Source organism: Pelodiscus sinensis, chromosome 27 (assembly GCF_052426305.1).
Source record: "Pelodiscus sinensis isolate ZL-2025 chromosome 27, ASM5242630v1, whole genome shotgun sequence".
Taxonomy (NCBI): domain Eukaryota; kingdom Metazoa; phylum Chordata; order Testudines; family Trionychidae; genus Pelodiscus; species Pelodiscus sinensis.
Genome location: NC_143078.1, coordinates 6,679,949 through 6,697,434, shown reverse-complemented (window position 1 = coordinate 6,697,434; position 17,486 = coordinate 6,679,949). Strand labels below are relative to the sequence as shown.

General features: G+C 47.3%; 1 protein-coding gene across 1 annotated transcript in view; it reads left to right on the top strand.

Annotated features, from left to right (window-relative positions):
- The window catches only part of RASSF5 (Ras association domain family member 5), a 107,876-nt gene that overhangs the window by 26,664 nt on the left and 63,726 nt on the right, over nucleotides 1–17,486 (top strand). Inside the window, exon 2 of the mRNA XM_075910149.2 lies at nucleotides 10,178–10,296. Within this exon, the coding sequence (XP_075766264.2) occupies nucleotides 10,178–10,296 (119 nt within the window). The remainder of the gene's footprint in view (nucleotides 1–10,177; nucleotides 10,297–17,486) is intronic.

Sequence of the window (17,486 nt, the reverse complement as noted above, 5' to 3'; positions counted from 1 at the left end):
TTATGTTAGTTGTTTTAAGTATCATTGATTTGTGTGTGTGTGTTTAGCCTATATTAATCTATGTATTAATACAAATTAATGTGTTAATTTTTATCCTGTGACAGTGGAACTTTCTGGGATTAAGATTAATTTTGCACTTCGGCTGGCAAGCACTGAGTCTGCAGCTGGCCAGAGTGCAGACAAGACTAAGTAGCAAAACCGTGGGTTTGGCAGGAAATCTTGAAAACTTTGTGACATGAAAGCTCAGTTGAGATTTTGGAATGACAAAAACTCCACAAAGTTGTTTGGTGGGGTTTGCTCCCTCCCTCTGCTGATTTCTTGAGCATGTGCCAGGTTATACTCTGTCTCTGTTTGATTTTTTTGTTTGTTTGTTTTCCTTAAGCAAGCGGTAAAAAATTACTACATGTGTGCTTCATTTTCCAAGGAATGAGCTCCCACAATCTGGGGCAGCTTCAGTTCCCATCTTGACATGAAGGAGTCTGTTGGCATTAGAGATTTTTAGCTCTAGTGAATTGATAGTTCACTCAAATTAGTTGGCAAATGTAGTGTTAATGCCAGGGTGGACACTCCATAAATGTGAAAGGTAAATTGCAAGCTCTGTATTGTGTCCATCCTTGCATTGCAGAAATCGTTAGCTTATGGCCCGTTAAGGTGAATTCGCTAACTTATTGAAACACTCTTCCCTTAGTGTCAGATGTCCAGAAGAGCCCAGCATGGGGAGCAATTTTGAAAATGTGGCTCTGTCCATCTTTAGCTTACTTGTAAAATAAGGTGGTGCTAGTGAACGTCCGTCCTAAAATGTATTCTGGGATAAGTGAGCCAAGCAAAACCATTGTGTTACGTAATGGTGGAGGATGAGTTAGCAGAGTAAATGATCCTGCTGTGTGTTGAATATATTACAGACTTAAACTCTCTTTTTCAGGTAGGATGTAAAGTGAAGGTCCCCTGACTGTTTTTGGTAATGAAAGGGTCCCTGTTGCTTTTTTTCAGGAGATGGAGCGATGTTCTTTCCAAGTCCTAGTTTGAGTGACTGCCATGTCCCCCTACAGTCCACTGCCCATGTGAATGGGATATGAGGGTGTTCTCCAATTCCTGGCTCTGTATGGCTTTAAGTTCCTTTGTTGTAAGTCTCAGCAGTTCTGTGGAGCTTTTTATCTAAGGATCATGCAAAGCGAATTAGAGAACTTAATGAGTTTAAGCCTCACAATGCTCTTGCAAGATGACCTGCGTGTTATCCTCATTTGCGTAGATAAGGTGTCTTGCGGGGCTGGGGGAAGGTGTGCTCAAGCAGCCGGCAGCACCACTCATGGTGGGAGAAGAATTTTTAGTGCACGTGCAGGCGTACACCTTATAAGGAACAGAGTTCTGCTCCGGGCGGGACTCGTTAGCAGCTGGGGACATTGCCTGGTACAGTGTCGTGGCACGGCAGGCAGGGGTTTGTGGCCCACCAGCGGTCTGCAGACTGGTAATTGGGAACGGCTGCCTTACTAGCTAAATAGAACTCCGGATGATCAATTGTGGCAGCATCAATATTCCGTTTAGTGAAGACATGGCCTGTCTCCACACTTCCAATTCTGCAATCGGACCACAAGATTGGCTTCCTTTCCAAAGGCTGTTCAGCAATCTTCATAGCTGATGTGCCTGGTGAGTAGGGCCGGATTAAGAGGGGGGTTATCCGGGCAGCTGTCCAGGGCGCCAAGCTATGGGAGGCACCTGATGGCAGCTGGAAGGGGTGCTGCACGCCTGATTGCAGTTCGAGGGTGCGCAGCGTGCTTGGGGGTCAGGGCTGCACATGTACTGTGCGCCCAGGGGCGGAGCCGCGCATGTATCATGGCTCTGGCCATGGAATGGCTCTGGCCCTGTTGGTGAGCTTTCTAGTGCTGCTTGGAGAAGCCAATCATGCTGGTTCGGGGGAGGAGGGGGGAACCAGGTGTCTCTTTCAGGTTTGCGAAGTTTAAAAACTCTCCCTTATGAATTGGGGAAACAGTTACTGTCTGATACTTTTGCCCGCTATTTCACTGAGCGTTGTGGAGCGGAGGCAATGTGTGGTCAGCCTGGCAAAGCTGGAGGTTACCTTGCAGTGAACCCTTGGTGCTTTCTCGGTTTATTATCGTTGGATTCCAATTACAGGAACAGCCAGTGCTGGTGTTAAGGAGTTATTTTGGGAACAGGGTACAGTTGCTTAGGGGAATTTAAAAGAACTAACTTGAGTCCTGGGCAGCACATAGCAGTTTGTTCTTGCTTTATCACCTGTGGTAGAACTGCGGTCTACTAGTGGGAGACCTAAAATTAATGGGTTCTCTTACCAGCTTCAGTAGGGAGGGCAGCGGCAGCAAAGCGGGGGAAGAGAAGAGAGGAATGGCGTCTTGTAATATACCGTATTTTCCGGTGTATAAGACGACTTTTGATGTTAAAAAACATCCCCCAAAAATCGGGGGTCGTCTTATATGCCGGGTATACAGGACTGTCTCCAGCAGACCAGGGACACCGGGAGCAAAGCCTCTGAGGACGCCCCGGCAGTGGGACAGCCCCGGCGCGCCTGGGCTGCCCTGCCGCCCGAGCCCCTCCGCGGCTTTGCAAAGCCTTGGGGGAAGCCGGCTGCGGGGCATCCCAGGCGCACCTGGGCTGCCCTGCCGCCTGAGCACCTCCGCGGCTTTGCAAAGGCTTTGCGAAGCCGTGGAGGGGCTCCGGCAGCTTCCCCCGAGGCTTTGCAAAGCCGTGGAGGGGCTCCGGCGGCGGGGCAGCCCAGGCGCGCCGGGGCTGTCCCGCTGCCGGGGCGTCCTCAGAGGCTTTGCTCCCGGTGTCCCTGGTCTGCTGGAGACGGTCCCCAGCAGACCAGAGGCACCGGGAGGAAAGCTGAAGCGGCGGCGGGGTGCCGCGCTTCTGAGGCTTTGCTCTCGCAAAGCCTCAGAGGCGCGGGACCCTGCCACTGCTGCGGCTTTGCTCCCGGTGCCTCTGGTCTGCTGGGGACCGTCTCCAGCAGACCAGGGACACCGGGAGCAAAGCCGGAGAGGCGGAGGGGCGCTGGGGTATAAGACGAAAACCTATCTTTTAACTAAAAAATTAGGGGGTCGTCTTATACGCCCAGTCGCCTTATACGCCGGAAAATACGGTAGCTAGGGGATTTAGGTCCTGACTGTGTCACTGATTAGGGTGTTTTACTTTGTGCAAGTCTCTTAACATCTCTGTGCTTTATCTTACCCATCTGTAGAATGGGTGCCATGCTATTTCCTGTCTCACAGGGAAAAATAGCGAATGTTTCTAGAACACTTTGGGCTATTAAGACAAAAGGGGCCATAGAAGTGCAATGAGCAAAACCATAATATTAAAGCTGGTGTGCGACTCCTAAGAGGTGGGCCTTCAGCTGTCTTTTTGAGGTAGGTCCCCTTTTAATTCTTCAAATTCATCTCTCTTTATGGTGAGACTTCAGCCATTTGGGAAAATCCACCATCCCTCAGAAACCACAAAAACTAAATGCTACTGTGTTGTCTGAAATTTCAACTAAATGTGCCATATGTTTTAAATAAAAGAGTGGCAGTTGAAAGGGTATGTGGAATATGCCCATGAATATTGATTTGCTCCAGAATGGGGATGAAAGCCCTTAAATGAGGGATTCTTTTACCAAACATGGATATGATCAAGACTCTAATAGCTGCTCTGTGGTGACACCAGTGACTGAATCCTGTACTGAAAAAGCAGCCTAAGCCAACAGGTCTGGGAAAGCAGGTACAGAGAAACGTCTGAGGGAGTGAGCCCGAGACTGAGGCGACAGGACTGAGATTTTGTTCGTATGTCTGCCACTCGTGGGCTATGTGAGCTGAGACAAACCGCTGCTACATCTTTAACTGTGACCCCTGGTTTTCGTGTGTCCAGCTTGGGCCTGATTTTCAGATGCTCCGCTTCTTGGCCCATCAGGCCTGGGCAACTCCAGTGGCTACTTCCCTTCGTGCCTCTGTTTCTTTAATCAGCTATAACACACAGATCCCTGGCAGGGCTTAACTTGTACTAGAGCACCTCTTTTTTTTTTTTTATTACAAACTAGCAGACTTACCCAGCTTTGTCCTTCAGGTAGGGGACTGATGCTGGGGGGGAAGGAGTGTGCAAGAGTCAAGGCAGAGCCTTGGAGATGTTAGGGGCCAGTGCAGGAGACTGGAGGCAGTGGGGGGGGGATTGATGGGTGAGGAGGGGCTTAGGGTGGGGGGACCCATCTGGTGTGGGCCTCTTCTTTCCCCTCAGAATCCCCCAGCCGTTAGGGGCCTTTTTTCCCCCCAGACCTCCTCCAACTGCCAGGGGCCTTTTCTGTCCTCTATAGATCTTCTTCCTAGCCACCAGGGGCATTCTCCACCCCTCTCAGCACTGCGGCCAGTGCAGGGGGCGGGGGGAGAGTTTGGCATGGGGGGGCAACTTATCTGATGTGTTGGCTACTCCATTGGTGGTACGGCTGCCCCCCGTGGACACTCTGCACATAGCTCACTGCCCCCAGTCGCCATTTTCATCACATCCTTCTGAATGGCCCCTCCCTTTGCATGTTGTGGAAACCAGACCCTTTCCCAGGGCTTCTGGTTGCCCGGGTGCAACCACACCCTGACCTCGCTTGAAGTTAGGATAAGAGGAAGCTGCCCACCCCATTGCGTGGTCCTAACTCTTGCAGTTTAGGAGGAGTTCTTGAACAAATGGACTGAGGTGTGTAAAGCACCATGAGATCCTCAGATGGAAGATGCTGCCTTTGGGCAAAGAAGTATTTTTTGAGATGGGCGTGGGCTAGACCCTCCAAACCTCGTCAGCATCCCTTGGGTGGTGTTGGAAACATGCATCTGAATGTCCCGCTTGATCTCCCGTCTCGCCTTAAAGGAGACCCTTGGGATTCACAAAATTATGAAGAGAGATTTTGCATATTGACAGATGTCTCCCATCCCAATGCCTCACCCCATCCTGCCACCGCCCTGCCCTCTCCTCCCATTCCTCCCCATCCCCAGGCGGCAGCAAAGAACTGTGGGGAAATGGAGCACTCACTCCGATTCTTTCCTCCCGCCCCCAATATTCAAGGATTTCTCCATTCGCGCTGCTCTAGCAACATACCCATCCTGAAAGGCGAGGCCGGGCTTCCTATATGCCTTGGAGCCTCGAGCTCTGAAAGGGCTCGGTGCAGTTGAAGCCACAGTAAGTTAGAGGCATCAGGAGAACTTCCATGGGCTAGAGTGCAAGTTGTGTGCAAATAGCCCCACTGAGCCAAGAATTGCTGCTGCTACTTCTCTCTCTCTCACACTCAGCCAGAGGATTGTAGCCTGGCACAGTTCAGAGCTGTCTTTTCCATGCCATATCAGGGGAGGGTTGCTGCTTTGTTGAGACACGTCTCCTTCAGATGAGACCCGGAGCCAGGTGATCCCTCCGGTCCATCCGTTGCCTTTCAGAACACACGCAGAACTACACCTGTTTCTCCTTGGAACTGACTCTCTCAGTGGCCCCCTAGTGGTGATGGGAGACAGCTGACAGGAAAGATGAAGGATGCAGTTCAGGAGATGGAGAACCACCTGTCTAGTCTTTTGTCTGACACGTCATGGGTGCCTGGAATATAGAAGAGGCCTGGATCTGTAAAACCCTGGTTCCGTTCCACAACTTTGCAGCTGCAAATTAACCAGCACTTCGCAATGCAAGAGCTAATCTGCATCTCTAAGCGCAGCCGGAGAGAAGGGTTGGATAATTATGCTCTTTCTGAATATCCACTGTGATTGTTTAGTTTGCTACATTATGCAGATTGACTGCAGCAGCAGATGCCAAATGCTTTACACATTTTGCTTAATGGAAAATATCTGATTGCCAATCTCCTGGTACTGGCGGAGTTTATTTTTCCAGTACCCTCTCTGGAATTTTGTAAAAGAGTAAAGCAAATTTGGTTAGAATATAGTTAAACTTGAAAAGCCTCCCATGGGCCATTTAAAAGCATTTGTAACTATAGTTAATAAATGACGTTCAAGTCAGATCTTTGAAAGGAGGATGGGAGAATGGCAGCAAATTTAGGCCGACAAGTTGTTTTGAGTAAAGAGAAAAGTATTGTCGAATGCAAACATTGCAGTGCTGCATTTGCCATTACAGATAGTTCTTAACAAACAGAGGAAAAAGTGAAATGCTTACTTCCTAAAGTTCTTCGTGGAACTTCCACTTTATGGAGCAGTCAAACATTTTCCTTGTAACACATCCAAGAAAAGCTGCGTCCGTCCTGTGTGTATGCCTAGGCAATGTGTGTATGAAGAGACAATAGGTAACATAGTGTCATCTGTACACGTGAGACCATGAGAAATTTCCAGTGTTCTATCCAAGGGCATTTCCAGGCAAAATCTGACAACAGATTTAAAATTTAGATATATACTTCAGTTACAGCAGCTGGCAACGAATGTGCTGATACAGAGAGAGACGGTTTCTTCCTAAACTTGCTATATAATCATACTAAGCACCTACATAATCCTTTGTAATACAAGGACCGCAAAGTGGCTTATGAAAAGCAGATGAATATTTATCTTAGATACATAGTTGGCCCCCATCACCACCTTATCAGAGGAACACCCAATATTTAATGTATTTATCCTCACAGAGAAAGGATTGTGCTAAAGACTCCTTCTGCCGCAATTCTAACCATTCTTCTCTCTTTCCGCACCACTTTGAGAGGCCTTTCATGCCAATAAACAAATCGGTATCTATGCACCATCCCTATCCTTGGGAGAAGAGCTAGAATGCTGGTAATGGTCTAGTGGAAAAATATGGGCCTTAATTGCATTCCAGCTCTGCTTTGGGAGTGGACCCTTGGTGCAGCTGCTTATTGAGCTGGGAGCCAGATAGGCAACTTCACACCCAAATGCTCCCAAAGTTTGCGTTGTGGGTCTGGGGTCTTAAGAACATAAGAATGACCATATTAGGTCAGCAAAGGTCCATTTAGCCCAGAATCCGGTCTTCTGACTGTGGCCAATGCTAGGTGTCCCAGAGGGAATTAATAGAACAGGGAATCAAGTGATCCTACCCTTGTCACCCGTTCCCAGCTTCTGAGAAACAGAGGCCAGGGACACTATTCCTCCCTATTCTAGCTAATAGCAATTGATAGACATTTTCTACAGGAATTTATCTAGCTCTTTTTTGAACTTCATTAAAGTCCTGGCCTTCACAACATCCTCTGGCAAGGAGTTCCACAGGTTGACTGTGCGTTGTGTGAAGAAAAACTTCCTTTAGTTTGTTTTAAATCTGCTACCTATTCATTTCATTTGGTGACCCCTTGTTCTTACATTATAGGAAGAAGTAAATAACTTTCCTATATTTACTTTTTCTACACTGGACATGATTTTATAGACTTCTATCATATCCCCCCTTAGTCTCTTTTCTAAGCTGAAAAGTCCCAGTCTTTTTAATTTCTCTGCATATATGGCAGCCATTCCCAACCCCTAATAATTTTTGTTGTCCTTTTCTGAACTTTTTCCAATCCTAAGGTATCTTTTCGGAGATGAGGCAATCCACATCTGAATGCAGTCTTATTCAGGGCTCATCTCCTCCATAGCTCAACCACCTGTGTATGGTTTCTTGTATCGGTGCTGGATTGGAAATGTTTTGTGGGGATCAGTATTTCTGTTGGAATACCTGGGAGGGCCCACAGATTGGAACTGAGTATAACCCTTGCACTAGGAAACACCAAGGTTGCGTCTACATTGGCAAGATTTTGTGCAAAAGCGCTTGCTTTTGCGCAAAAACTTGCTGCCTGTCTACACTGGCCTCAAGTTCTTGTGCAAGAACACCAACATTCTAATGTGTGAAATCAGTGCTTCTTCTGCAAGAACTATGATGCTCCCGCTCAGGAATAAGCCCTCTTGAGCAAGTGTTCTTGCGCAAGAGGCCAGTGTAGACAGGCAACATGAATTTCTTGCACAAGAAAGCCCAATGGCTAAAATGGCCATCGGAGCTTACTTGCGCAAGAGAGCATCTACACTGGCACGGATGCTTTTGCGCAAAAGCACATGCCAGTATAGACGCTCTCTTGCGCAAATACTCTAGCGCAGAAACTCTTGCGTTAAAAGTATTTGTGCAAAATCTTGTCAGTGTAGACGTAGCCCAACAACTCAAAGAAATGTGTATTTTTTTCTTAAGTCTCACTCAGAACCTCTTAAAGTTGTTCTGTTGGAGCAGAACTCACTACTAATGTTCCCGCTTCTATTTACTGTCCATGTCAGATTTTTTCCCATCCACGTGTGGAATAAATTTTATGTGAACTGAGGTATGTGTGAATGTGCATCACCAGTAGAAACCAAAGCCCTAACTACGAGCGTTCTGCTAATCAGCTGGGCAGCATTGGAATCTCTTCTAAGCAGTTGCAAAAGCACCCAGTTTACAGGGAACACTGCTCAGGACCCACATGAACAATTTATAGGAGAAGGGTCTCAATTTTTTATATTGCCTTAGCAGAAAATGTTGATGTGTCCTTTGCCCCAATAGCCCAGACAATGAATTGTACTGAGTGATGCTGGTGTGCTTGCCACGTTAGGTTACACTGGGAACCCAAGCGTACTATATTTCCCCTGTAGAGCACATGTCTCTGGTTTATCTGAGAAATTAGGGTTTGAGCAAGGAAAAAAAACCCGTTGTTTTCCTTCCGACATGTCCCATGTAGAAATAAAAGGAACCAAACTGTAAGAAAACACTGGAGAGCTTTGACATTTTCATTGCATGCTGCAACACAGTTGTAGGTTTATTCTCCCTTCCTTCTAAGTCAATATTGCTATTTATGGGTAAAAGTACTAGCTATTCTCATGGAAATATTGCTAATGTGGTGTGTCTCTTGGGACAAGCTGGCTTTGTTCTTGTGTGTAACTCCAGTGCTTTTCATTCTTAGGGTTTTCCTTAGGTGGTTTTTCTCCCTATTTATAGGGCATCTCTAGCCTAGTGCTCACCTGCCTCTCCGTCACGGGGTTTTAGTATAAATGGGAGGAGGGTTTTTTATCTTTTTACGTTAGCCTTTGTGCATTGTGATGGCAAACAAGTGTTTAAGACAGAAGCTGTGTAATGTTGTGTGTTTCATAAAGGTGAGGCTACCCGGGCATGCTACAGGGAATTCCCTTAGCATGCCATGCAGGGAAACTTGAAGGCAGAAACCTGGTGCTGGGGCTGATCTGCAAAGTGCCATGCATACCAGGAGTGCTGCTAAAGCTACAATGTGAAAACCAGTTACATGGCAAAGATCTTTTGAATAACCCCACAACCAAACCACTGCCAATTCATAGGCTTCTATTCACTTGTAAAATGTAAACTTCAGCTTGTGAAGGTTCATGAATATTTTCTGCTTCTCTGGTATCTTTTGTCTCAGGTACTCAGCACATACTAAAGAAAGCCTCAATACCCCCCACTGAGAGAGAGATGTATTATTAACCCATTTTACATATGGCTAAACTGAGGCTCAAAGAGGTCACGATTTGCCCAAGGTTTCACAGTATTAATTAGGGGTGTTAAAATGTGTTTATTCAAGAAAATTTCAGCGGTTACATGCCGGTGGCTCCACTGGAGCTGGTGCATGTGGGGAGCTGGCTTAAAAGCTGGCTCCCAATTTGCATTAGCTTCCCCCCTCCCCCGCTGCTGCCTCTGATAGCGGTCACAGCGCAGGGGGGAAGGCCTGCCTGTAACCATGCAGATTAACCAATGAGCTCATGCTTGTTGGTTAACCGTATACACGGTTACACTTTCACATCCCGAGTATTAATATTATAGTCAAGAATAGGGCCCAAGAGACCTGGCTGCATTTGCCACCCACTAGTCTGCAACAGTTTCCTTTAACTTGAGTGTTTTGGCACGTCACGTGTACAGGTGTGAGTCTGCTTTGCCCATGCACAATAAAGGTATTTGATAGGCCATTTGCGTGTGCACATCACCTAGTACAATGGGGCTTGTGATGTATGTAGCGTTTGGAGGCAGTAACACAATGGAAATAATAATTGTGGCCCCAAATTGAGTACATGTTTGTCATGCCTGTGACTGCAAGCCATTCTGAACACGGGACTCTGTAACTTCAGAGTTTGACCCTTTAGCGGAAATCTGATCCCTTCACCTTTGTTTCATTGTTCTGGTTTTGTACACCCTCCCCCCCTCCCCGAAAACCAGTCGTCATTTCAAAAGCATCCTTCATTTGTGTTTGTTTTTCCACCCTGCCTAGATTGCAAATATACCTGCCATCAGGAATGCAGAAGTCTGATTCAGCTGGACTGCAGCCAACCAGGACAACCCTGGAGCAAACCCTCGCCAGAAAATACACTGACGCAAAACTGCAGCCAGGTATGGATTGGGGAGCCCAGGGCTGGGTGGCGGGGGAGAGGGAAACAGGGCTGCTTTTCTGGCCAGCAGGAGCAGGTGCCTTGGTGAGAAATGACAGTGTGGCATTCTCTTCTGCACTGGTGTTTTAGATTTCACCAAGACCCAAAAGTGTGTGCGTGTGTGGGTTTTTTTTAAGAACCTCTCAATTAAATTTCTGTCCCTTTTAGATTTCAGAGATAGAGCTCTTGCCCCTCCCCCTGTTAAACAGGCACTTTTAGCAGCTTCTGTACTTAATTTGCTTGGGAGGATTGGCCGGGGGGATCAAAGCGTACATCCGAAGCAGGTAATCACAAAAAGCTGTCTGATGGTCCCTGGCTGTGGCATGCCTGGGTAGTGGAGCGCTGTCTCCAATCGACTTTCCACTTACTTCTGTTACAGCAAGTTAAGGGAGTATGGATTGGATACATGGACTGTAAGATGGACAGAAAGCTTGCTAGACTGTCGGGCCCAATGGGTAGTGATCAACGGCTTGGTGTCAGGATGGCGGTTGGTTTCTAGCGAAGTGCCCCAAGGATTGGTTCTAGGACCGGTTTTGTTCAACATCTTTATTAATGACCTGGGTGAGGGGATGGATTGCACCCTCAGCAAGTTCGCAGATGAGACTAAGCTAGGGGGAGAGGTAGATACACTGGAGGGCAGGGAGAGGGTCCAGAGTGACCTGGACAGATTAGAGGATTGGGCCAAAAGAAATCTGATGAGGTTCAACAAGGACAAGTTCAGAGTCCTGCTCTTGAGACGGAAGAATCCCAAGCATTGTTACAGAGTGGCAGGCTGTTCAGTTCTGCTGAAAAAGACCTGGGGATTACAGTGGATGAGATGCGGGATATGAGTCAACTGTGTGTCCTTGTAGCCAAGAGGGCGTATTAGGGTGCATTAGGAGGAGCATTGCCAACAGATCCAGAGAAGTGATTATTCCCCTTTGTTCAGCTCTGGTGAGGCCACATCTGGAGTATCGTGTCCAGTTCTGGGCCCCCCACTATAGAAAGGATGTGGACTCATTGGAGGGATCGGGTCCAGCGGAGGGTGACCAAAATGATTAGGGGGCTGGCGCACATGATCTTTGAGGAGAGACTGAGGGATTTAGGTTTGCTTAGTCTGCAGAAGAGAAGAGTAAGGGGGGATTTGATAGCAGCCTTCAACATCCTGAAGGGGGTTCCAGAGAGGCTGGAGAGCGGCTGTTCTCAGTAGTGAGGGATGGCAGAATGAGGAACAGTGGTCTCAAGTTACAGTGGGGGAGGTCTATGTTGGATATTAGGAAAAACTATTTCACTAGGAGAGTGGTGAAGCACTGGGATGGGGTGGAATTTCCATCCCTAGAGGTTTTTAAGTCTCGGCTTGACAAAGTCCTGGCTGGATTGATTTAGTTGGGGTTGGTCCTGCCTTGGGCAGGGGGCTGGATTTGATGACCTCCTGAGGTATCTTCCAGCTCTATGATTCTATGAAGAGGAGCCTTAATAATGCTCAAGTTTGCACCCCAAAAGCTGCAACTGAACTGTGGAAAAGAAGAAATTGGTGGTGGGCAGGGGGAGTCAGCACTGACTGTGAGGGAGTCCTGCAGCTGCATCGAGGGCAGATGCCAACAGCAAAGTCAAAAGTTATTGTCGGGGAGATGCGTCATGGTGATCGATGCTGCACCCCATGACTTGAGGTAGTTTCTGTCATAGACAGCGCTTACTGTGTGGGTCAATGGCTCTCAGTCCCAGCCACTACACAAATTGTTCCAGCACTCTGCCTGCCCATCTTCAATATCGCTCTGAGGTGTAAGGGGCGCACAACACCAGAAGCCACATGAATTGGCAAAGGCAAGCAAAGTGCAAAGACAAATGCTCCCCTAGGTAATACTGTCTTGGTGCAGGGGAGTAGACCACATGACCTGTTGAGGTCCCTGCCCGTTGTGCATTTTGGTGGTTCTGTGATTGCTGTTTGATAATGGGGGCTAGTGCTAGCCAGGCACAGACGTAGAGATAAAACACTTGCTGGCTGAGCAGGGTATGTGCCAGCCCAGTGCTCCTATTTGGTGTGGTTCTCTGCATTGATTAGGCCTCAGTTGGAATATTGTGTCCAGTTCTGGGTGCCACATTTCAGGAAGAATGTGGAGAAATTAGACAAGGTCCAGAGAAGAGCGACAAAAATGACAAAAAAAAATGACCTGTGAAGGAAGACTGAAATAATTGGACCTGTTTAGTTTAGAAAAGAGAAGAGTGAGAGGGGACAGGAGAGCAGATTTCAAGTATCTAAAAGGGTGTTACAAGGAGGAAGGAGAAAAATTGTTCTCCTTGACCTCTGTTGCTAGGTCAAGCAGCAATAGGCTTAAATTGCAGTAAGGGAGGTTTAGGTTGGAATTTAGGAGAAACTTCCTAACTATCAGGGTGGTCAAACACTGGAATAAATGGCCTAGGGAGGTTGTGGAACCTTCACTGGAGATATTTAAGAGCAGGTTAGACAGACATCTGTCAGGGATGCTCTTGGTGCTTGGCCCTGGTATGAAGGCAGGAGACTGGACTTGATGACCTCTCGAGGTCCCTTCCTGTTCTAGTATTCTATGATTCTCCTGCCATTTTCTCCATAAGTTCCTGGCAGCAGCAGATCCTTTTTGCCTGGTTCTTTCATGTGCTGTCACTGAGTAGGACAATGAGGGGAGAGCTATTGGATGGGGGCAGTGGTACCTTCATGTCACCATGTACAAGGCCTGCTGATAGGTCATTGCATACCCAGCACATCAGGAAAATCTTGTCTACCTGCACCCCTGGTCACTGAGGATGGACGCCAACAGGAAAGTTAACAGGCCAAACCAAATTCCAGCAGGAAACCTGCAGGGCTGAGCTGCCTGGCTTTACAGAGTGGGGTCACATTGCAGTCAGCCCCCTGGATGAACTGCTGCTTTGAGTTGCCTGTTACCCAACTGCATTTGATCAACAGTCTCCACTGACTCCGTCCATGAGAGGGCGGAAGTGCTCAAGTGTGTGTCCGAAGTTCTAACCTGCCAAGGGGGAATGAGATTTTCCTATAGCTCAAGTCAGTTGTCACAAAATGTGGACAGAGTACGGATCTGTTACTCCTAGTTTCAGGTGTGTGGATTAATGACACAGCAGAGAGACTAATCTGCTGGTATTTTTGCCGCAAAGGGAGGAGATTTAGAGCTGGTGATTAGTGACTTTACTGCTTACCAATAGAAACAGCATCAGGTAGGCAGCAAAGGCCTGTGGGCACTTACCCAAGGCAGAACAATGGGATTTGGACCAGGCCCTGCTGGTATCATGAGCATTGCTCGCCCTGGGTGGTTGGAAGGACTGGATGTTGTGTGGTTGAGTGGGTCCCATTCTTCTGTTCATTGTGATTAGGGCCCTCCCACATTCACAGTCTGTTTCGGTCAGTTTCACAGTCACACAATTTTAAAAACGTAAAGAGTTTCCCAATTTCATGTATCTGAATCTGAAATCTCAGTGTTGTAACCACGGAGATCCCAACCTGAAAAGTGGTGGAGGGGGTTTTGTCTCAGAACGATTGTAGGGAGCTCGTGGTATGGCCCCACTTACTTCTGAGCTGTTGCTGGCTGCGGTATTACCATTAGAGCTGGGTTCCTCAACCATGTTGATTCCTGCAGCTGGGGGAGGTTCCCAGGGATGGGTCCACTCAGTCCTTGGAGCAGCCCCTTTCTCTTTATATCCTGCTGCCCCTGCCACCAAATTTCCAGGCAGTGGCTCAGTCAGCAGAATCCAATTTCTGTGGTTCATGGCTTGTGGTGCTCCCCTGGCAGGGGCTGGAGCTGCGAGTCCTTTCAATAGCCACAGCAGCCCTAGGCAGCTGCCGGGCCATGGGGTAGCTGCGGGGCTGGAAGCTGCGAGCCCTTTGCTATGTTTTTAATTCAATGCCTAGGGGCACCGGACAACTCAGGGGGCGGGGCTAGTTCATATCTCCACCCCTTCTGCACCAGGCCCCGCCCCGTCTTTGGGTGGACCCAGCCCATGATCAGTATCAAAATTCAGTAAGTGGCCACCCTGCAAAAATTGTCTACCTCTGCCCTACAGGTATACATAACAGAGGGGCATTGGCTAAACCTGGGCTTAAATTGCAGCAAGGGTGGCTTAAGTTGGACATTAGGAAAAACTTCCTCATTGTCAGGGTGGTGAAACACTGGAATAAATCGCATAGGGAGGTTGTGGAATCTCCATCACTGGAGATATTCAAGAGCAGGTTAGATCGACACCTGTCAGGGATAGTCTAGTTATTACATAGTCCTGCCTTTGAGGGCAGGGGACTGAACTAGATGATCTCTTGAAATCTGTTCCAGTCTGTTCCAGTCCTACACTTCTATGATTCCCCACATGAATGTATATTCCGCTGTGTAGAACAGATTGGGTTCCTTCAAGACCTCTGCTTCGTGAATTCATCAATGTATGCGGGAGCTGTCTTTCTGGGCAGGGGGTGATTAATAAACCCCTACTTATCAGCTGCTGCCCTGCCAGCTATCTGCAGCAACCAGAAGCCCATTAACTCAAAGAGCAAGTTCATTCTCTATGACCAGGGATTTAGAATCCAGCCAGGGCCATGTGACATCTCCAGTCTCATTCTCAACCACGGACTGTAGCTGAAAAGTGATTTGTCATTCCTTTTAGACAGCTAGGCACCAGGCCAGCCTGCTCAGCTCTTTTGCATGTACTCGTGCAAAACTGTAAATGGGGACTACACACATTAAAAGGATGTTCTATACGCACTGGCTGGCCCTCCAGGGTTTCTGCTGATGTGGATTTTGCTGGGTTGAAAGTTCCTGGTTTGGGGCGGTTGGAAGTATTCACTGCATTAATTATTCAGGAGGCAAATATTTAACTGTGTGTTGTTGTGCAGCCGAAGCTGCAGCCTCGGAGAATTATGAGCAGGATATATTTTGCAAACATGACAATTAATCACTTTTGAAAGCTTCTTTTGAGATGGTTGTCGCCCCCTGCTCTCCCCATTAACTGCTTGTAAAATTGTGAATCTTCCATAATCAATTCTCTCTCAATTTTTTTTTCGTGATTTTAAAATAAGATCATAAGAACGGCCATACTAGGTGAGACCAAAGATCCATCTAGCCCAGCATCCTGTCTTCTGACAGTGGCCAATGCCAGGTGCCCCAGAGGGAGTGAACAGAACAGGGAATCAAGTGATCCCTCCCCCGTTATCCATTTCCAGCCTCTGACAAACAGAGACTAAGGACACCATTCCTACCCATCCTGGCTAATAGCCATTGATGGACCTGTCCTCCATGAATTTTATCTAGTTTTTTTGGACCCTGCTAAAGTTGTGGTCTTCACAACATCCTCTGGCAAGGAGTTCCACAGGTTGTGTGCTGCATGAAGAAAGACTTCCTTTTGTTTGTTTTCATTTCATTTGGTGGTCCCTAGTTCAAGTAAATCAAACCAAATTGGCATGGCAGGATCCAGTGGATGGGCCTTTTAGCGCAGACGTATGGGAGTTTCTGGAACACGGGCCCAAGAGCCAGGAGATAATATGTTCTCATTTGGTGCTGCCGCAGGCTCCTCGGTGTGCAGAGAGCTAGCACAAGGATTAAGCAGCAGTGAAGTCTGCTATGTAGGTCTGAATGTCACTCTATGAACTTGTCATTTAACTTCTCCACCTCTTTTATTTCAAGCAAAATAAGTGGAACTTTTCATGCAAACTGTATTGCTGTCTCTCTCATTCTGCTCTCTTTGAGCTTGGAAATCATTCTGGTCTCCAAAGCAAATGGAAAGGGTCTAAATTGGGATATGACTTACTGGGAGCAAGTTTTTTGCTTTCTTACTTTTTTTTTTCTTTTTAAGTTCTGCAGTGAAATAAGCTTCCAACAAGATTCTCCACTGAGCCTTGAAAGATTTTAATAGCAGAGTACCTCTTTCTACAGTCTATTTCAAACAGATCAGGTTTCCACTGAGTCAGAATGTGTACAAAAAGGCTTGTTTCATCTTCAGAGTGACAAAACAGCCTGTGCATTATTGATAGCTCTAATAATCGGCACAGAGGCTGCGTATCGGGGCAATTCATCATTCTGACACTTCCATGGTGCTTTTCTCTTAGTCCAGCCCAAAGGGAGGAGCTTTCAGTGACACAACAGAAGTTCTTCCCCTCCCCGCCCCACCCTGTCCATCCCCCATACAAGCTTCAACAAATGGAAATTTATAAAACTAGCTCAAACTGTCACTCAGGGATTAGGATTTATATTTTCTACTTGCTCGTTGAAAAACTTTGCTGCAGCAACACGGTTGTCTTTCTTTTTCTTATGTGTTCCCATGAAAGTTCCTAATCCATTCTGCACTGGAAGCAACAGACTCCCTGAGAGAGGAGAATCTAGCAAGGAGGAGGGAGATGTTCTCTGATATCAATCACCTGCTGAAAATAGCAGATCTGTTGTTCGGACCGTATTCTGACAGGACTTGTTGGCCAGTATGTTAGCTCACTCTCTCTCCATAGCCAAAGTTGTCAGAAACAAAACAAGAGTTTGCATTGAACAAAACAAGAGTAAAGCTGTTGGATTTAGATGCTTTGGGGGAAGAGGAAACCTTGGCAATAAACTAGGGATGCGAACAGGTAATCGGGGGATGCTTTCTGGGTACCAGTTAACCTGGGAGCTCCATGGGGTTTGGGAGCTGGCCGCCCACAGCCTCAAGTACAAGGGGAAGAAGTAGACACCCCTTCTCCCCCTCCCCAGCCCTTGCGGCTCTGTAATGGACAGGAGGAGTGCTGGCCAGCACCTGTTGACTATGGGGTTAAATTCAGGTAGCTAGCAAGGGGGTTGGCAGGAAGCCAGAAGAATCAATAGGAATCAAGTGCTGAAATTTGAATTGTGTAAGGTGCCTTGCCTGCTTTTTTTGTGTGGGAGAGTTTAACCAGGAGTTGAGAGAGACAGAATGATTTAAACCCAGGCAGGACTTCCATGCCTCCAAGGAATTTGCGGCATGGGAGTGAACTGAATAAAGAGAAGATTATGAGTAAATAAAGGGGGAAAAGTGAATCTAGTTGCGATCAGGGTATTTTCTTTATTTTGTGGTTTGGTTTGAACTGTTCTGTGTGAATCTATGCCTCCCCTCCCCATTTACCATCTAAGAATTGTTCCCAGAGATTTTCTCTGTGTTTTAATTTGCTTTCCTTAGTTGCTCTGTAACATTTAGCAACCA